This window comes from Benincasa hispida, chromosome 6, assembly GCF_009727055.1.
Source record: "Benincasa hispida cultivar B227 chromosome 6, ASM972705v1, whole genome shotgun sequence".
Classification (NCBI taxonomy): Eukaryota; Viridiplantae; Streptophyta; class Magnoliopsida; order Cucurbitales; family Cucurbitaceae; genus Benincasa; species Benincasa hispida.
The window spans coordinates 22,230,579-22,252,540 of record NC_052354.1 but is presented as its reverse complement, the minus strand read 5'-3'; the positions used below and the strand labels follow the sequence as shown (position 1 = coordinate 22,252,540).

The 21,962-nt window shown below is 37.5% G+C and overlaps 1 protein-coding gene and 1 long non-coding RNA gene across 5 annotated transcripts in view; one reads left to right on the top strand and one right to left on the bottom strand.

The window, feature by feature from the left end:
- LOC120079895 (PH, RCC1 and FYVE domains-containing protein 1-like) overlaps positions 1–21,962 on the top strand; it is an 87,095-nt gene that overhangs the window by 15,693 nt on the left and 49,440 nt on the right. For 3 of the 4 annotated variants that reach the window (XM_039034340.1, XM_039034343.1, XM_039034342.1), the window contains one exon: positions 5,711–5,857. In XM_039034340.1, coding sequence (XP_038890268.1) covers positions 5,711–5,857 — 147 coding nt within the window. Of the gene's footprint in view, positions 1–5,710; positions 5,858–13,106; positions 13,293–21,962 lie in introns of those variants that run through there. The other variant, XM_039034341.1, reaches the window with a different exon arrangement.
- Positions 2,948–5,140, bottom strand: LOC120079896. Its single transcript, XR_005482362.1, has 2 exons — positions 3,329–5,140; positions 2,948–3,210 (listed from the first exon to the last, which is right to left on the bottom strand). It is a non-coding gene; the product is annotated as an uncharacterized LOC120079896 (long non-coding RNA).

Genomic DNA, 21,962 nt, shown 5'->3' with positions numbered 1-21,962 from the left:
ATTCGAGTTCCTCTTGAGAGTGTTGCTTTCAGTCCCTTAGGCATTTGAGGTTTTAGGAGGAAACTCATCCTTCTTGGTTTGCTGGTTTGTTATTGCCCCTGAAGCATTCAACCGTGTCTGATCAGTGGTTACTCTTTTGAAAGATTGTTGCTGCCTTTCCCAAGGTTGTCTTCTTTGATACGTCTTTGTTGGTTTTAGCTCGGTGCTTTCTTCAATTGTTGCTGCAAGAGTGATGGCATCCGCCAAATATGCTACCGGGTGTAACTTGACAACTTCTTGAATCTCTTCTTGAAGGCCAAAATCGAATCTTGAAACCAATTGTTATTCTGATTTAGGAAGGTTATTTCGAGCACCAAGTCTATGAATTTCTTCCGTGTAATCAAAAGATAAATCGATCCCCTTGTTTACAACGTTGATATTGGTTGTAAAGTCTTTGTTGATAGTTTAAGGGAAGGAACCTTTTCTTCATTAATTTCAAGAGTTTCGGCCAAGATTTGATTGGAGATTTACCATAGTAACGCTGATTGGTTTCAAGTTGATCCCACTAAGTCGATGCACCTCTTTGAAACTTGAATGCTACAAGTTTAACTTTCTTGTCATCCGGAATGTTGGCATATTCAAAAAAGTTTTCTACCTTTGAAGCCCAATCAAGAAATTCTTCTACATCCAACCATCCATCAAAACTAAGGAGGTCGATTTTCATCTTGTACTTGGTATTACTATGATGAACTAGTTGTCCTCCGCGGTGAAAACTCGTTCTCTCGTGTAAACCACCCAAGTAGCTCTCTCCTTCACTCGAAGAATCAGAATCTTGCAACATACAACTTCCTTCATGAAGTTCTTGGTGTCTGAATCTTGCTTGGTATAGGTTTCTTGGAGCTACATTTCTGTTTTGTCTAGTTTCTTGATTAAATACTTCGTTAATCTTGGTCTTCTCATAGTTTCTTGGTGGTTCTTGTTTATCAAGAATGGCCACTTCTTCACCTTTTGCCTTATTCATACCAGAATTTTGAGGTTCTTGGATCCGGATTCCACCTTTGTTTGGTATTTCCACATATTCGTGACTGTCCCCTTCGGTTTGAATATTCATTCGGCTAAGAACTTGGGCTAACATGGATCCTAACTCACCCATTTCACCTCTCATTTTGATGATAGACTTCTCCACTGTTAACAAACAAGCTTCAACAACTTTGGTTGAAGAGGATGCTTCCATGTCCATTTGAGATTGAGATCCAAGAAGAGTTCGCATTGGATCGGCGCTCTGATACCAGCTAAAGTATTGCTTCAAGAATTCTAGAATACTTCTTTTATTAATGACTAAAAATGAAGGCACAAAGGCGTATTTATATACATTAGGTGGTTGTTAACCTAGGGAGCCGATCAACATAAGGAAGATACCTATTAAAGAAGGTAATAAACTGCTTCTGTTACAGCTGGTTGTTACAATAGGTTAAAGCCTCAAGAAACAATTAATTCAATTCTAACAACTTAAATTCAACTACAACTAGTTAACAATACAACTACGTCATAATCAATCCCATAGGTTTGCGTAAAGCCTTTAGCAACCAACCTCGCTTTGTATCTTTCAACACTCCCATCAACTTTGCACTTTATAGTGAATACCCATTTACATCCTACTGTTTTCTTATCTTTTGGAAGCTCAACAACTTCCCATGTGCCATTTTCTTCTAGAGCACTCATCTCTTCCATAACTGCTAAGTTCCAATTCGGATCATTCAAGACTTTCTATATATTCCTTGGCACAAATAAATTTGTTATCCTAGATGTGAAAGCTCTATAATCATTAGACAGTCTATGCTAAGAAAGGTAGTTTGCAATACGGTATTTAGTACATCAATGTATACCTTTCCTATGGGCTATCGGAATGTCAAGATCAGACAAGGGATTTTGAGTGGATGAGGAGATGGGATAGAATGAGAATTACCTAAATTTTCACATCATTTGTCAGGGCATCTGATTGGGTTTGTGGCATGTCGCCTCTTTGATCTTGATTATTTTGATTTAATGCCCTTCTAGTATAAACCTAAAGTTCAGGATGTCGATTAGTGAGATCTCTTCGAAGTGTTTCTCTCCCTGAAGTTGAATTTCCCATGTTTGGCATTACGAGCCTACTACTTTCGTGATAAATGACAGAAGGAAGTGGAGATGTATCCCGAAAATTATCTTCTAAGTTGGATATCTCCCTTGAAGAGAGTTTTTATCAAAAAAAGATTTGTTTTCCAAAACACCACATCCATACTTTCAATGTATTTTCTAGTGAGAGGGTCAAAACACTTGTATCCCTTTTTATCATAGGCATATCTAAGGAAAATACATTTAAGAGCTCTAGTATCAAGTTTAGACTGAGAAAAACTGGGGATATGTAAGCGGTACACTCAAAGACTTTAAGCGGTAAATCAGACCACAAACGAACAATAGGAAAATAAATCTTAAATTGATTTAAAGGTGTTTTAAAATCCAAGATTTTAGAAGGCATTCGATTTATAAGATAGGCAGCTGTGAGAACTGCATAACCCCACAATTACTGAGGAACATGCATATAAAACAAAATAGCACGAGCAACATCAAGTAAATGTCTATTTTTCCGTTCAACAATACCATTTTGTTGGGGAGTATCACGACAAGTGGACTGGTGAGAAATACCCTTTTACTCAAAGAAATCAACTAAAAATTCAGTGAAATATTCGGTCCCGTTATTAGAGTGTAGAATGCTTAGTTTAGTTTGAAATTGATTTCTAACCATGTTATAAAAGCAAACAAAGATATCTTTGACTTCATACTTTTTTGTAAACAAGTAAACCCACATTAATCGAGTGTGATCATCAATAAATGTAACAAACCAACGTTTTCCGCTATGTGTCAAAACTTTTGAGGGACCCCAAACATCACTGTGGATTAAGTAAAACGATTTAGAGGCCTTGTAAGGTTTTGATAAATATGGGACCCAATGATTTTTAGCAAAGATACAACTTTCACATTGACAATTTGAACAATCAATTCCTTTAAATAAGTTTGGGAACAAAAACTTCAAATAGAAGAAACTGGGATATCCTAGTCTAAAATGCCATAACATAATTGATTCTTGAACAGAAGAAGAATTAACAGAACTTAAGTCCCCTGATCTTTTTTATCACTAGTCGGAGAGTCATCAAAGTAATAAAGACCATCAAGTAGACTAGCACGTCCAATCTGTTGGTGTTGACAATCAACAAGCGGAAACAATTAGAATCTTACGTACTTTAATTTCATTAATTTCAGCAACCAAGTAAGCATGCTCATAACTAGGAAATAGGGCTTCTAAGATTACCTTTGAAGAACTCACAGATAATGAATTACAAGCTAATTCAGGGACATGGAGCACGGAGTGTAATGTAATTTTTCTGTCAGACGAATAGTTCCTTTTCCTGCAATAGAATTGAAACTACAATCTGCAAGTCGAATTTTCTTAGTGCTATACGGAAGGGAATATGAATAAAAAAAATGAGATATACTAGTATATGGTCTGAAGCTCCAGAATCTATGATCCAAGGAGATGAATTAAGACAAAAAGAAAGCTCGAGGAAGTTACCTGTTTGTGCCATGGAAGTACTAGGATTACCCGATGGCGAATTGACTTTAACAGCTTCAGGAGTTGATCAACTTGCTCTTTATTAAATGGATTGGAGTCGGCACTATTAACAATGGGACGTGCGGATTGATGTTACCTTTATCACTTGGCTTGTTTTTCTTCCTGTTTGCATTCTTTCGATGGATTTTCCAACAGGTCTCACGAGTATGGTGAGGTTTGTTACAATGCTCACACCATACTTGGGGTTTGTTTGATGGCAGAGAAGCCTTATTGGCAGTGGTTTCAGTCATCAAGGCAGATGTCTCATAGAGTCTGTGCTTTTCTTGCCCAACATAAGACTTCGACGACTTTTCTCCCTGCAAACCTCAGAAAAAGCTTCATTGATGTAGGGAAGAGGTTCTCTACAAGTAACTCTACTTCTAACATCTTCGAATTCATCATTGAGACTAGTGAGAAATTTGTAAACACGACTGTCCTCCACCACCTTCTTGTAGTGTGCTTGATCCTTAGTCGATTCCCATTCATAACTTAAGATCTAAGTCTTGCAAGTCTTGCCAAATTCTTGTTAGCTTGTGAAAGTACTGTGTAACTATATCTCCTTCTTGTCGGATATCACCTAGCTTGAGATTCAAACTCCACTTGGTTGTCAAGGTCTGGATACATTTAGTTGACATTATCCCATAAGTCCTTTGTGGTACAATAACACTTGTAGTTGGAACATATTTTTTCATTCATGGAATTGACCAACCATGTCATGACCGTGGAATTTTCAGCATCGACAACGGATCTGTCTTGGCCGGTGTCTTATTTTCACCGGTAAGATACCCAATCTTCCCTTGTCCACGAATATACATCCAAACGCTTTGGGACCAACGGAGGAAGTTGTCCCCATTAAGTCGAATTGTGGTGACTTGGATTTTTGAAAGTTTACGATCGTCGGAAACTTTGGCCATCAATGATTTTTCGTCGGACATGTTGTGTGTAATTGGATCTTAACAACACACTCGCGAATGGGAAGACCAAATCTGAGAGGATGTGATTGGAAAACCAATTGACGACGGCAGAAGAGATAAGGCAGTCGTACGGTGGCGTTGGCGAGCTGATCTAGGATAAAATCGTGGTAGAAAACGAGCAAGAATCGATGGCGGAATCAGCAGAAATGCACGGATCGAAATCGGCAGAGGTTGTAAACGGCGGCAGTGTTGCTCGAACCGAATCAGATCTGCTCGGATCAGCAAAAAACGTGCGGATCAGATCTGCTCGGATCGATAGAAGGAAACGATCGAAGGAAACATGTAGATAGGTGGAAACATGCGGAAACGACGACAACTCGTGACGACGGCAGCGGGGCTGGGTACGACAGTGGCTGGTTACGACAGTGGCAGTACTAAAATTAGGGTTAGGATTTTTTTTTGTTTGATTCTCTGATACCATGTGAAAATATTTCACTTTTCCTTAATATTACAAGGGCATAAATCCCTAACTTAAATAGAATACATACTAAATGAAATAAGAAAAATATTGATCGAAAAGGAAAGAATTCTACAGAATAATTACAGCAAATAAAATTAAATAAAAATAAAATATTTGCATAAATCAACAATAAATGTGGTGAAAGCCTTCCTTGCTGATTTTTTATTTGAGAGAAATCAAAGAGTTTTTAAGATAAATAATTTAAATGGGTTGATAACTTTGAAGTCATTTGGATTAATGCCTCCACTTGGGGTTCTCTCTCTATGTTCTTTGATAACTTTTCCATCTAGAATTTGTACTTAATTTGGATTGACTTTGCCTTTTCAGCCTAGTTTTATTTATTTTATTTTATTTTTCATATTTTTGTTTCTTTATATTTTGAGAATCAGTCTCTTTTCGTTATTTTAATGAAAAGTATCGTATCCTTTATGACAAGAATAGAATGGGCCTGAAAGTTGGTGGGCTGGTCCTGTTTAGTTGGGCCTTAGCTTATTTTGTAAGTCAGGAAGTAGTGTAGTGTAAAAGAAAAAAGCATGTGAATAATTGAAGACATGGCCCACGTTAATGAACTTTCAGCTATTTTTAGATTTACTTTTTGAATTTTGCTTTGAGTGCATTACTGATCATGAACTAGAAATTGATTGGTAGGTGCAAGAGCTGACTTGCAAGTCCAAAAATCTTGAAGCTGAACTCGAGAAAACCTCAAAGAAATTGATGGAGGTTACTACAATAGCTGCAGATGAAGCTGAAAAATGCAAATCGGCCAAGGAAGTTATTAAATCCCTAGCGGCTCAGGTTAGAGTCTTTTTTATGTATGGGTTTGCTTTTGTAAGAATTATTTTTATTATGTTTCTCATTTTCTAATATTTTCCATCATATTCCTTCTCACTTTTTACTTATAACATCAATGGTAAAAAATATATGGTAAAATAGTAAGGAAAGCAGCTAACTAACATGGATTGAATTAGTAGTAAATAGGGGGCATGGCCTTGATAAAGGGCTAAGAGGTCATGTAATCCATGGTAGGTGGCTATCTACTTAGGATTTAATCCTATGAATTTCCTTGATACCCAAATGTTGTAGAGTCAAGTGATCTGTCCTTAGAAAAATAGTAAGGAAAGATCTGTTATTCAGTTAGTGTCACATAATAATATTATTTCAATCATCAACAAACTTTACCACTTATGCCCATATTCTTTTAAGTACTTAAGCATCTTGGCCACATACCAAAAGCTAGCTATTGGGGATGAGATAGCCAAGCCACTTAAGTACCATATTGGTTATCCCATTCTAACCAATGTGGGACAAAGGGATCCCATACTACCTTGGTTCCTAATAATACCCCATCCCCAAAAAGCCGACGTCTCGGTGGTACTTCACTGGGCCACACCCAATCAGAACTTTCTGCCAGTTCCATTCTAGAACGTCAACAATTAAGTCTAACACAATTCTTAGGTATTTAAGTACCTTGGAGAACCACATCCCAAAAGCTAGCTATTGGGGTGGGAGAGCTAAGCCACTTAAGTACCACATTGATCATCCCATTCTAATTAATATGAGACAAAGACATCCTATACTACATTGGTTCCTAATATCTTCTCCCTTTGTTTTCACATGCAACTAAGTTGAACTACATCACATATTCCCAACATTATACAAATTATGTTTCTTTCTAAGCTTCACATGTCATAAGTAAGTGGGTTCTTTCTTCTCCTCTCTTTTGTTTCTTTTCTTTTTACTTTTAGATTCAATAAAAAAACCAATAACTTGTTTTCCCTGAAAAATAAGCATAACTAAAAATACCAAAGTCTGATGTAGAGGAAAAACCAATTATATATTTATGAGGGTAAGTGGCCTTTCTCTGTTACAAAAGAAAGATCTGGGTTCTGGCGATAACACGATGCCTGTCTGTTTGAGGGTGTAGTTCAAATATTGAATTGATGTTGTGTTTGTTTGATTTTTTTTCATTCTTATTTATGAAATTTTGGAACTACAAGAGAGCTTACTTTGAATTTGAAGGTGCAAGGAAATTCTTGTAATATTTCCACTGCATTTCACTCATGTCGAACTCAAATATGGTTGTTTCAAGTTTTGGCCTCTTATTTATCTAATGATTAGTTATATATGTATATATTTTTAACGGCAACTGGCTTTCTGGTAACGTAATACTCAATAATGTGAGAGAACACCTTACTCATTCTATACATTAGAGTTCAATATAGATAGGAATACTTGGAAGCCCTAAACTAAGAATTAGTAAAATTAAAATAAAGGACAAAAAACTAATAAGCTTAGGATTTACATATATACTATAACACTCCCCCTTTAAGCTGAAGTATATGTTTATCATGCACAACTTGTTACAAAGGTAATTTATTAAGAAATAGAAACAAAAATTTTATTGATATAATGAAGAGAGACTACTACTCCAAAATACAAAGATCTCGAAATAGAAGACAAATATTGGAGACAAGTACAATTAATGAAGAACATAGGCCAAAAAGAAAAAACACCTCCAACTAAGAAGCACAAAAATTTGGAAAGGGCCATAAGAAACTAAGAGACTAATCGAACCAAAACAAATCAAGCCAAACAAAGAGAAAAATCTGTTGATTATTCACTTTTTCGTTAATATCTTCATTGCATTTATTGTGTTGTATTTGTTGCATTTTTTGTTTTCCTTATTTTTAATGGGTGTTTCTTCTATTTAAGTAATCCTTTCTTTCTAAAAGAAATAAGAAAGAAAATACATTTTCAGCATGATATCAGAACACCTAATATTTATTTGGTGGCATTGAATGGGTGGTCGATTGGTGACATTTTGAGCCGATCAAAAACAGAATGAGGAGGCATGATGGTCCAACCAAGTGCACCAATGATTTCTTTCCATATAACTTTGGTAACTTTGCAGTGGAGAAGCAGATGATGGATAGATGTAGAAATTGGAGGAATGGAAATATTAATCTCCTTTTTCTCTTATACAATATGTATAGGTTATGGTTAGGTCTTCTTATATAGGAGAAAAACCTTTTACAAATATGGAAAGAATAAAGATAATAAAGGAAAAGATATTCATATACAAATATAGAAATTCCAACATATACAAATATAGAAATTCCAACACTCCCCCTCAAGTTAGTTTGAAGATGTCTTCCATAGCCAGCTTGTTAATCAATCTATCAAATTGTTTCTTTGGAAGACCTTTAGTTAGCACATCAACAATTTGCTCTGATGTAGGAAGATAAGGAATACATATGGCTCCTGCTTCAATTTTTTTCTTTTTCTAATAAAATGCTTATCAACCTCAATATGTTTTGTTCTATCGTGTAGAACTGGATTATGAGCAATAGAAATTGCAGCTTTATTGTCACAATAAATCCGTATAGGCATAGTCAAAGAAATCTTCAATTTTTCAAGTATCCTTTTGATCCATATGCTTTCACAAATTCCATGAACCAAGGCTCTAAACTTTGCTTAGCACTACTTCTGGCCACCACATTTTGTTTTTTACTCCTCCAAGTAACTAGATTTCCTCCAATGAAGGAACAATAACTAGAGGTAGATCTTCTATCTGTAGTACTTCCAGCCCAATCTGCGTGAGTATAGACTTCTATTTGGAAGTGATTATTTCTTTTAAATAGAATACCTTTTCTAGGAGATCCTTTCAAATATCTCAAAATTCTGTAGGCCGCTTCAAAATGAGTCGGTCCAGAAGCATGCATAAACTGACTAACCATGCTCACAACAAATGCAATATCAGGACGTGTATGAGACAGATAAATTAATCTACCAACAAGCCTCTGATATCGTTCCTTGTCCTTTATTTCTTCTGCTTTTGCTGTTAGAAGCTTTATATTAGGTTCAATAGGAGTTTCTGCAACCTTACAACCAAACAAGCCTGTTTCTTTAAGTAAGTCAAGGACATACTTTCTTTGGTTAACAACGATCCTCTTTTTTGATCTTGTAAATTCCACCATTCCTAGGAAATATTTCAACGTTCCCAAGTCCTTAATTTGAAATTCACAAGCCAGTCTTTTCTTGAGATCAGCTAAGCCTGCTTCATCATCATTCGCGAGGATAATATCATCTACATAAACAATAAAAAATTGAGATTTTATTATTCTCTGAATGTTTATAAAATAATGTATGATCTGCTTAACTTTGAAGAAACCCATAACTGGATACAACTTATCTAAAATGCTTAAACCAAGCTCTTGGGGACTGTTTAAAACTATAGAGAATTTTTTTTTAATCTGCAAATTTTACTATAATCAATCTCCTCAAAACCTGGTGGTAAGCTCATAAAGACCTCTTCCTAGATCACCATTCAGAAAAGCATTTTTCATATCAAGTTGGTAAAATGGCCAATCCAAATTAACTGTAAGAGACAAAAGAACTGTAATATAGTTAATTTTTGCAACAGGGGCAAATGTTTCCTGATAATCAATTCCATGTCTGAGTGAATCCTTTAGCTAACAGTCTGGCCTTGTATCTTTCAACACTACCATCAGCATGACACTTATGGTAAACACCCATTTACACCCCACTGGTTTCTTATTCTTAGGTAATTCTACTATTTCCCAAGTTCCATGAAGCCTCATGTATATTCTTTGGAACAAACAAGTCATCAATTCTGGATGTTGAAGATCTATGATTATTTGATAATTTATTTATATGACATAAAGTTTGCAATAGGATGTTTCTTACAACTACAAATACCTTTTCTAAGGGCAATGGGAGCATCGAGATCAGACACTACTTGAAAAGTACTTTGAGTAGTTGAAGGAGTAGAATAGAAGAAGAATTACCAGTGTTAGTTGTCGGGGTCTCAGATTGGTCGTGTGAAGGACCGACTATCTTGTCTTGGTTCCCTTGATTGAATTTTCTTCTAGTATAAAACTTAAACTCAGGCATTTGATCGATATGATCATTTTGTAATATTTCTCCCCCTGATTGAGAAGTTTCTACACTTGGCATCATAGATCTAGTAACATCTGTACGATTAGGACTGGAAAAAGGAATACAAACATCCCAAAAATTTTCTTCCAAATTTGGCTTCTCCCATGAAGAGAATTTTGGGGAAAACAAGGTTGATTTTCTAAAAAAGTCACATCCATACTCACAAACAGTTTTTTTTTTTTGTCAAAGGGTCAAAACATTTATAACCTTTTTTATTTAAAGAGTAACCCACAAAAATGCATTTAACAGCCCTATGATCAAGTTTGGATTGGAATTGATCGGGTATGTGAACATACGTAGTACACCCAAAAACTTTGAGGCATAATTCATAATATATGCAGGATGTTAGAAATTATTTTTTAAGGCAGTCGATGGGAGTCTTAAAATTCAAGATCTTACTAGACATTCTATTTATTAGGTAGGTAGTCGTAAGAATTGCTTCCCCCCATAGATATTTTGGAACTTGTATAGAAAACATTATAGCATGTGCTACTTCAAGTAAATGCCTATTTTTTATTTCAGCAATCCTATTTTGTTGGGGAGTATCCCGACATATAGACTGATGAATGATACCTTTATTTTTAGAAAATTCACCAGAAAACTCATTAAAGTACTCAGTTCCCTTATCAGAGTGTAAAATGCAGATTTTGGTTTGAAATTGAGTTTCAATCATATTGTAAAAATGTTTAAAAATGTCTTTCACCTTAGATTTTTTTTCCATTAAATAAACCCAAGATAAACAAGTATGATCATCAATGAAAGTAATAAACATCGGTATGAATTAAATAAAAAAGTTTTGAAGCCTTGTAAGATTTTGGAAAATATGTGGACCGATGATTCTTCGCGAAAATGCAACTTTCACAATCAAGAGATGAACAATCAATTCCCTCAAATAAATCTGGAAATAAATATTTCAGATAAAGAAACCTGGGATGTTCTAGTCTATGATGCCACAGTATAATTTGTTCTTTAACAGAAAGAGAATTGATACTACTAAGACCTTGAGTTATTTTATTGCTAAAAAAACCTTATCAAAGTAGTAGAGACCATCAAGCATCTTAGCACTCTCAATCATCCTCTCCAAATCCTGATCCTGAAAAATACAATGAGATTCAAAGAATGTAACATGACAATTGGAATCTTTGGAAAGTTTAGAAATGGATAAAAGATTACAGGCTAATTTTGGAACATGTAAGACTGACTGGAGAGAAATATTTTCAGTCAATTTATAGTTCCTTTTCCTGCAATAGAAGAAAAACTACCATCGGCAATTCTAATTTTCTCATTGCAATATAATGGAGAGTATGAATTAAAAGAAGACGAAGAACTAGTCATGTGATATGAAGCTCCAGAATCAATAATCCACAAAGATGTATTATTACACGAGAATGTTTTGGGACCTGTGAGTCAAAGAAACACATGAATTATTAGATGAAAAATTGGTAGTTGACAATTGTAGGATTTGATGAATTTGCTCTTGTAACATAGTAGAAGATTTAGCAAATAGTAGAAATCCACCCAAAAATAAAGAGTTTTAAACCAAATCCAATAGAAGCAACCCAAACCAGGAGTGAACCAAACCAGAAAAAAAAAAGATTTTAGATAAACAAGTAGACCAAGCCAGACAAATCAGATGTTGAACCAAAAATTGAACTAGAACCAAGTAAATCGAACCGGAATTAATTTTGAACTGGACAGAAAACAACTTGCAGTCTGCCTAAGCTACACGAACAGGATGTTTTTGCACAAAGTGAATGGCCATGATTCTTCCAGTGTCCTGATCCATTCAGAAAATCTGGTAATAATGTTTCCTACTCTTCCTACTACTAATCTTTTATCTGGGATTATAGGAAACTCTGCAGGAATGATCACGGGAGAGAAGTTGAACGGACAGAATGACTTCTCCTGGTCCCAAACAATTAAAATGGTTCTTGAGGGATGCCATAAGTTTGGGTACTTGACTGGAGAGGTACCACGACCAAGTTCTGGGGATCCTCAAGAGCGTGTTTGGAAGGGAGAGGATTCATTGCTTCCCTCAATGTTGATCAGTAGCATGGAACCACAAACTGGGAAACCTTTACTCTATTCACCTATCGCACGAGATATTTGGGATGCGGTCCGACGGTTATATTCGAGACGTCAGAATGCATCCCGCCTATATACTAAATAGGTTCATGAGTGCAAACAAGGGAGCATGGATGTAACGTCATGCTTCAACAAAATGTCTTTGTTATGGCAAGAAATGGATCTATGTCCGGAGATCATCTGGAACTGCCCGCATGACGGAATTCAGTACTCGAAGATAGAAGAGGTTAAGCGTGTGTATGATTTTCTTGCGAGGTTGCACCCCAAATTTGATACGGTTCGGAGTCGAATACTAGGGCAAAAATCGATACCCCCTCATGGAGGTCTATTCAGAGGTTAGATTGGAAGAGGATAGGTCAAGTGCAATGAATGGGTCTGGTGTTACCACTCTAGAGTCAATTGCCTTTGGGGTGAAATCCGCTGGATCTGATGGTGACAAGCAGATTAGCAAAACACCCCCAGTATGTGAGCATCGTAAAAAACAGTGGCACACGAAGGATCAGTGTTGGAAACTACATTGTCGACCTCTTAATGGTAAACGTCACCCTCCAAATGACAAGTCAAAATCTGGTCGTGCTCTAGTGAGTGAATCAGTTGAGGGGGCTACACAACCTCAGACACAGCCTCCAGTGACTAATCCTGGTGATTCAGGTACCATAGGAATCGGAACAGTTGCTCAATCAGGTAACCCTCAATCTTTTAGTTTCCTTGTTGAAGGGAATGAGTTATGGATTCTAGATTGAGGAGCAACCGATCACTTGACTGGCTCATCTGATCGATTCCTCTCATACTATTTGATGCTGGAAATGAAAGGATTCGAATTGCAGATGGGTCCTTCACTCCTGTTGCTAGAAAAGGCAGATTGTCACTATTTCAGGGATTAATTCTACAAAATGTCCTACATGTGCCAACAATTTCTCACAACTTGTTATTAATAAGTAAAATAACAAAAGATTTAAACTGTAGAGTTGTCTTCTCACCAGATGCTGCTTTGTTTCAGGATTCGAGCTCGGGGAAGATGATTGACATTGCCTGATATGATAGGGGCCTCTATTTCCTTCCTGAAGATGCTTCTTCCAGGAACTTGTTTAGGACTAGCCTTTTATTTTCATTTACTATGTCTGAAAAAGATTATTTATTATGGCATTTTCGCCTTGGACATCCAAGTTTTCAATATATGAGATATTTGTTTCCCCACTTATTCCATAATGTGAATATTTCTCCATTATATTGTGATGTCTATATACGTGCTAAACAGCCTCGTGTGTCTTTTGTTTCTCAGTCTTATAAACCTACTCAGCCTTTCCATTTGATCCATAGTGATGTTTGGGGTCCTTCAAATATCTCTACCTTGTCTGGTAAACGGTGGTTTGTAACATTCATCGATGACCATACCCGACTTACATGGGTATATCTCCTTGTTGATAAGTCCGAGGTTCTGTCTACCTTCAAACAATTCTATACCACTATCTTAACACAGTTCAATACAAAGATTGCCATTCTTCGGAGTGACAATGGACGTGAGTTTGTCAATCACACCCTCCAGGAATTCTTAGCATCAAAAGGGATCATCCATCAAAACTCTTGTGCGTATACTTCACAACAAAACGGGGTGGTTGAACGAAAAAATCGCCATCTCATTGAAGTTACTCTCTCCTTGATAATTCCAGCGTCTCTCCCTTCGTACCTATGGGGAGATACGGTCTTAACCGCAGCCCATCTCATTAATAGGATGCCTTCACGGGTTCTAAAGTTTCAAACACCCCTTGAGTGCTTCAAAGAGTTCTGCCAGTCTACCCGTCTTATTCCTGAGGTTCCTCGTTGTGTGTTTGGGTGTACAACCTTTGTTCATACTCATGGTCCACACGGACTATGTTTGCCCTATGACCTCAAAAGTGTGTGTTTGTCGGGTATCCCCTTCATCAGCGAGGCTATAAATGCTTTCACCCATCTTCCAGAAAATACTTGGTCACTATGGATGTCACGTTCTTGAAGATAAACCATTCTTTCCCGTTAGTCATCTTCAGGGGGAGACCACGAGTGAAGAGACTAACAGTTCCACATACTCCGTAGCTATTAACTTCAATCTTGAGCCTAGACCTAATATTCTTGAACCCAGTCTACCCAGTTTCGAGCCTAATTTTGCTCTAGTGTCTGTCCTTCCTACTAGACAAGTGCCCTAGATAACATACAATAGGAAGAATCTCAGAAAGGAAACTCAGGAAACCCCTCTTGTTCCATCGGAAAGTGTCTAAGTATCGGAACCAGCTCAGGTTCAAGATCCTATTGTTTCAGAGGAGATTCTTGAAGAGAAGTCTGGGAACATAGAAAATGATGAGACGAGCTCAGAGAAGGTTGAAATTATAGGAGGTAATGAGGTGCTGGAAGATCCTTAGGAAAATGCAGCATTGTCTCAGAAGTCTGATATTGTTCCATCGGAAAGTGTCCAAGTATCGGAACCAGCTCAGGTTCAAGATCCTATTGTTTTAGAGGAGATTCTTGAAGAGAAGTCTGGGAACATAGAAAATGATGAGACGAGCTCAGAGAAGGTTGAAATTACAGGAGGTAATGAGGTGCTGGAAGATCCTTAGGAAGATGCAGAATTGTCTCAGAAGTCTGATATTGGAGAGAGACCGACGAAAACTGACAATTATGATACCACTCTGGATATGCCAATTGCTCTGAGGAAGGGAATCAGGACATGTACAAAGTACCCTTTACACAGTTTTCTGACCTATAGTAACTTATCTCCTGGTTTTAAGGCTTTCACTACCCAACTGGATGCCCTAGCAATACCTACCAGTGTTCATGCGGCCCAAGTTCCTGAGTGGAAAGTGGCGGTAATAGAAGAAATGAGAGCCCTCGAGGCGAATAAGACTTGGGAGTTAGTAGCCCTAGAGGTCACAAACAGTTGGTTGTAAATGGGTGTTCACAGTGAAGTATAGGTTTGACGGAACACTTGAGAGATATAAGGCCAGGTTAGTTGCTAAAGGGTTCACTCAAACGTATGCGATTGATTATTCAGAAACTTTTTCCCTAGTGGCTAAGCTAAACATGATCCAAGTTCTTCTGTCTGTTGTCGTGAATAAAGATTGGCCCCTAAATCAACTGGATGTAAAAAATGCCTTCTTGAATGGTGAGTTAGAAGAGGAGGTTTACATGAGTCCGCCTCCAAGTTTCGAAGCTAAGTTTGGGAACCATGTTTGCAAACTCAGGAAGTCCTTATATGGGTTGAAACAGTCTCCTAGGGCATGGTTCGACAGGTTCACAATGTTTGTTAAATCCCAAGAGTTTGTTCAAGGGCATTCTGATCATACATTGTTTACCAAAAAATCACCTTCAGGAAAGATTGTTGTTTTGATGGTGTATGTTAATGACATCATTTTATCAGGAGATGACACGACAAAAATTGTTAAGCCAAAACAAAGGATGGCAGGCGAATTTGAGATCAAAGATCTTGCTAGTCTGAGGTATTTTCTCAGGATGGAAGTGGCGAGATCGAAAGCAGGAATATCTGTGTCTCAACGGAAATACACTCTAGACTTGTTAAAGGAAACAGGAATGACTGGATGCAAACCCATTGATACTCCTATTGAGGTCAATGGAAAACTGAAAAGCATTACGGAAGGAGTTCCTATAAATAAGGAGAGGTATCAATGCCCGGTAGGAAAACTGATTTACTTATCTCATACTAGGCCCGACATCTCCTATGTTGAGTGTGGTAAGTCAGTTCATGCAGAATCCGTATGAGAGGAGCACATGGAAGCGGTGACTCGAATTCTGAGATACCTGAAGTCCACCCCAGGGAATGGCTTAGTGTTCAGAAAATATGACACACGGAGCATCGAAGTGTATACTGACTCAAATTGGGCAGGATCAGTGATTGATAGACAGGCAACCTCAGGATACTGTATCTTTGTGTTGGGAAATTTGGTGACTTGACGGAGTAAAAAACAGGGTGTAGTGGCCAGAAGTAGTGTTGAGGCAGAGTATAGTGCTATGAGTTTGGGAGTGTGTGAAGAAATCTGGTTGCAAAAAGTTGTCTGATCTTCACCAGGACAGTCTGAGTCCCATGAAGCTGTATTGTGATAATAAGACTGCCATCAGTATTGCTAATAATCCAGTACAACATGACATAATCAAGCACGTAAAAATTGACTGACATTTTATTAAAGAGAAGTTAGACCACGAGGTTATCTGTATTCCTTATGTACATTCAGTCCAATAGGTTGGTACTTACCAAAGGGTTATCGAGACCGACGTTTGAAGCTTGTGTTAGCAAGTTGGGTCTAGCCGATATCTACGCCCCAACTTAAGGGGGAGTGTTGAAATATGTTGCATTAGCCCTAAGGGCATATTTGTAGTTTACTCTATATTTACTAAATTAGGGTTTCCCTTCATTCTATTTATATCTGAGGTTGGGGTCTTTTATAAGCATGACATTAAACAATAAAACTTTTCTATCGTGGTTTTTTCTCCCTAGATTAGGGTTTTCCACGTAAACCTTGTCTTGTAAACCTTGTCTTGTCTCTTTTCTTTCTATCTTTCAATACTCTGATATCACTTGATAGGGATAATGACCCTCAAACTATCTCCACAATGGTATGATATTGTCCACTTTGGGTATAAACCCTCATGGCTTTGTTTTTTGTTTCACTCCAAAAGGCCTCATACCAATGGAGATAATTATCCTCTCTTATATACGCATGATCCTCCCCTTATCTAACCAATGTGGGACTATAGTTAGAGTTTTCCATTCTTTTAAATATTTTGTGATATTTCCTTTTCTATGCTTTGTACTCTTGTATATATTCATATCTTTGGTGAATGAATAGAGCATTTTGATTCTTTCTCAAACCTAAGAGTTTTACATGGTATCAGAGCTCTCTAAATAAACTTAGGGTTTTTGTGAACCTTAGGGTTTGAGAATTTAGAACCCATTTGTGATACGTTTAGGGTTTTGTGGAGAGGTGAGTTTATACTTTTGCTCATAGTCACCGTCTTCGGTTCGTTCACCGTCGTTAGCCGCCGCCGCCGCCTGAAAAAAAAAGGTTGTTTTTTTCAACACCGCCCATTCCAATGAGAAGCCCTGCCTCCGATCTACAAAACCCCAAAATCCGGTTGCCATCTGACCAGCGCGTGAGGCTCACGTGCCGATTGTTCCAATTCGCTATCCATCCACGCGCTGGCGCGTGCATCGCCGTTTTTCGTCCGTCTTTAGTGGGTTTCCTCAGTGTTGTTGGCTCCTTGTGGTGTGTTTGTTTGGGATATATAGATATACTCACTGCTTATATAAACATCTCTTCGGTAAATTAGGGTTTGATTCTTTGCTGTCCGGTGTCTATTTTTTGAGGTAATGGTTGATAAGAAACCAGTAATGTCTGAGATTGTTCCTATGGTGTCAAAAGTAACTGAACACAAGTTGAATGGATCCAATTACTATTCATGAAGATCAAATCCAGGAGGTGTTGTTTGCTATTATTGTCATAAACCTGACCATACGAAACGTGAATGCAGAAGATTGCTGCATAAGGGTCAGAGGATGTCATCACCCTCTGCACGTGTCGCCTCTACTCCTGATAATCTTGACAAGTCAATTATGATTTCTGCAGGGGAGTTTGCTAAATTTCAGTAGTATCAAAAGTCATTGAGGGCATCATCTTCTACTCCCATTACGACCATCACAGAGACAGTAACATTTCTAAATGCCTTTTTTCCTCTATGTCAAAATGGGTCATTGACTCTGGCGCTACAGACCATATGACAGGAAACCCTAGTTTATTCTCTACCCTTTGTACATCTACCTCTTCACCTAATGTCACTATAGCTGATGGAACCTCCACTCCTGTTTTAGGATCAGGAACCGTCCATCTCACCGAATCAATTTCTTTGTCATCAGTTTTAAATTTACCAAATTTCTCGTTTAGTTTGCTTTCGGTCAATAAACGCACTCGTGATCTTCATTGTTGTGTCTCCTTTTTTCCTGGTTATTGCTTATTTCAGGATCTTACGACGAAACAGACTATTGGTAAAGGGTGGGAATTTGGAGGTTTCACATCTTTGAACCACAAACACCTACGACCATCACATGCTCTAACGTGTCGTCTCCCTTGGAAGAGCATTGTCGTTTGGGTCATCCGTCTATCTTTGTGTTGAAGAGTGTTCGTCCACAACTTCAACATTTGTCTTCTTTCGATTGTTATTCATGTCAGTTTGCTAAATTTCATCGTTTGAGTTCGTATCCTCGAGTCAATAAACGAGCTAGTGCTCCTTTTGAATTAGTCCATTCTGATGTTTGGGGTCCGTGTCCTGTTGAGTCCTAAGGAGGGTTTAGGTATTTTGTTACATTTGTCGATGACTATTCTCGTGTTACATAGTTATATTTGATGAAAAGTCGTTCTGAGTTACTTTCTCATTTTCGTAACTTCCATGCTGAAATTCAAACTCAGTTTAGTGGTATTCTTAAAATCCTATGGAGTGATAATGCTAAGGAATATTTCTCTCATACACTCAAGTCTTATTTAGATACCCATGGCATTCTTCATCAATCTTCTTGTGTTGATACTCCATCTCAAAATGGGGTTGCAGAACGAAAGAATCTTCATCTCCTTGAGACAGCTAGAGTTTTGATGTTTCAGATGCATGTTCCAAAATCCTTTTGAGCGATGTTGTTTCCACATCTTGTTTCTTAATAAATCGCATGCCCTCTTCTATTCTTAAGGGTGAGATACCTTTTCGTACTTTATGCCCCAAGCAACATTTGTTTCCCATTCCACCTAGAATATTTGGTTGCACCTACTTTGTTCGGGATGTTCAGCCTCAGCATACCAAGCTGGATCCAAAGTCCTTAAAATATATTTTCCTTAGTTATCCCGTGTCCAAAAGGGGTATCGGTGTTATTATCCTAGTCTAAATAAATATTTAGTCTCTCCTGATATCACGTTTTTTGAACATATCCCAATTTTTTCATCACTGTCTTTCTCTTCGAATAAGAGTCAGAGGGAGCATAAGGAATTAGAGGATGATTTCCTTGTCTACACAGTTATTTCTCCTTCTGATCCTCTTCCTGATTCATCTCTACCTGTGGCTACCTCTACTCTTCCTCGGTCTATACTCGACGACAACCTCCTCCAGTTCTATGCCCTGTACCAGAGTCTTCTTCGTCATTGGATCCAGAAACGGGTAATGATCTTCCTATTGCTCTTTGTAAAGGTAAACGTACTTGTGTTCATCCTATTTCCTCTTTTGTTTCATATAACCATTTGTCGCCTTCCACATGTTTATTCATTGCATCCTTAGAGTTTGTATCCATCCTGAAAACTGTTCATGAGGCTTTGTCTCATCCTGGTTGGTGTGCCGCAATGGTGGAGGAGATGACTGCCTTAGATGATAATTGTACTTGGGATTTAGTTTCTCTCCTTGCAGGAAAGAAGGCTATCAGTTGCAAATGGGTGTTTGCAGTTAAAGTCAATCCTGATGGTTCTGTTGCTCGGTTAAAAGCGCGCCTCGTAGCGAAAGACTACGCACAAACTTATGGCGTTGACTATGCTGATACTTTTTCTCCGGTAGCAAAAATGGCATCTGTGAGGTTATTTATTTCATTAGCTTCAATCAATCATTGGCCTTTACATCAGCTTGATATTAAAAATGCATTTCTCCATGGTGATCTTCAAGAAGAGGTGTATCCGCAACCACCAGGGTTTGTTACTCAGGGGGAGAATGGAATGATGTGTCGCTTTATAAATCCTTGTATGGATTAAAGCAGAGCCCGCGAGCTTGGTTTGGTAAATTTAGTCAGGTGATTGAGAAAGCTTTGGAATGTGGAAGAGTAGGTCAGATCATTCAGTCTTTTTTAAGAGATCTGAGGGTGGTGTCATTTTGTTAGTCGTATATGTGGATGATATTGTGATTACTGGTGATGATGCTTTAGGTATCCAGTCTCTAAAGACTTTTCTTCATAGCCAATTCCATACAAAAGATTTGGACGTGTTGAAATACTTCTTAGGAATTGAGGTAATAAGAAGCAAGAAAGGAATTCTATTATCACAGAGAAAATATGTACTTGACTTGTTGACTGAAACAGGAAAGCTGGGGGGCTAAGCCATGTAGTACCCCAATGATGCCCAACCTACAGCTCACAAAAGATGGAGAATTGCTAAGAGATCCTGAAAGATTTAGGAGGTTAGTGGGAAAACTTAATTACCTTATAGTGACTCGACCCGACATAGCCTATTCAGTAAGTATTGTGAGTCAGTACATGTCATGCCTTACAGTTGATCATTGGGCTGCATTGGAACAGATTCTTGTTATTTGAAGGTTGCTCCCGAGCGTGGTTTATTATATAAGGATTATGGTCATACTAATATTGAATGTTTCTCAGACGCCGATTGAGTAGGATCTAAAGAAGACAGAAGATCAACCTCAGGGTATTGTATTTTTATTGGTGGTAATTTGATTTCTTGGAAGAGTAAGAAGCAAAATGTGGTGTCACGTTCAAGTGCAGAATCAGAATATAGAGTAATGACGCAATCTGTGTGTGAATTGATTTGGATATATGAACTTCTTGTTGAGTTGGGATTTGAAATCACCACACTGACAAAGTTGTGGTGTGATAATCAAGCAACACTTCATATTGCTTCTAATCCAGTTTTTCATAAAAGGACATATTGAAGTTGATTGCCATTTTGTACGTGAGAAAATTCAACAAGGGTTGGTATCTATAGGATATGTGAAGACTGGAGAATAATTAGGAGATATCTTCACGAAAGCATTGGATGGAAGACGTATAGATTATCTATGTAACAAGTTGGGCATGATTAACATATATGCTCTAACTTGAGGGGGAGTGTTATAATTCTATAGTTAGGGTTTTCCATTCTTGTAAATATTTTGTGATATTTTCTTTTTCTATGCTTTGTACTCTTGTATATATTCATATCTTTGGTGAATGAATAGAGCATTCTGATTCTTTCTCAAACCTAAAAGTTTTACACTTTCTATCTTTCAATACTCTGATATCACTTGATATCACTTGATATTGTCTACTTTGGACATAAACCTTCATGACTTTATCTTTTGTTTCACTCCAAAAGGCCTCTACCAATGGAGATAATTATCCTCCTTTATATACGCATGATCCTCCCCTTATTTAACCAATGTGGGACTTTGGTCCAACAATCCTCCCCTCGAACAAATGACCACCAAGTCTCCCCTCAAATAGTCATCCATCTTTTTAACTCTTATCTAGGCTAGCTCCTCTTCACCTGAGCACACCACCTATCCAATAGAGTTCAACCATAGATCACACCATGACTACTTCCAAGGCTCCACTATACATCTTTGTTCAACACCCGAGGATTCTACCAAGCATGGTTAAGTCAGGGGCATGACTCTGATACCATGTAGAAATTGGAGGAATGAAAATATTAATCTCCTTTTTCTTTTATACAATATGTGCAGGTTAGGTCTTCTTATATAGGAGAAAGACGTTTTACAAATATGGAAAAAATAAAGACAATTAAGGAAAAAATATTTATATACAAATATAGAAATTCCAACGATAGATTTGTTGGATTCGTGGCAAAGGAAGCACCAAGATGGGGATGAGCCAATCCAAGGGCATCTGATTTATAATCTGAGGCAATAGTGACCCACTTCCTATATTAGGAATTTTACTCTTTTAGGACATGAAAGCTTCCATATCTTTTTGATAATCCAGATTGGTCAGAAGAGATACATAAAAAATTTGGCAGAGAAAAAGCCACTTTTTTCAAGCTGCCATATCCAACTATCCTGTTGTTTAGATGAGAACATTCTGACTAAAAACAGCCCATTCACATATTTTATTATCTTTCCT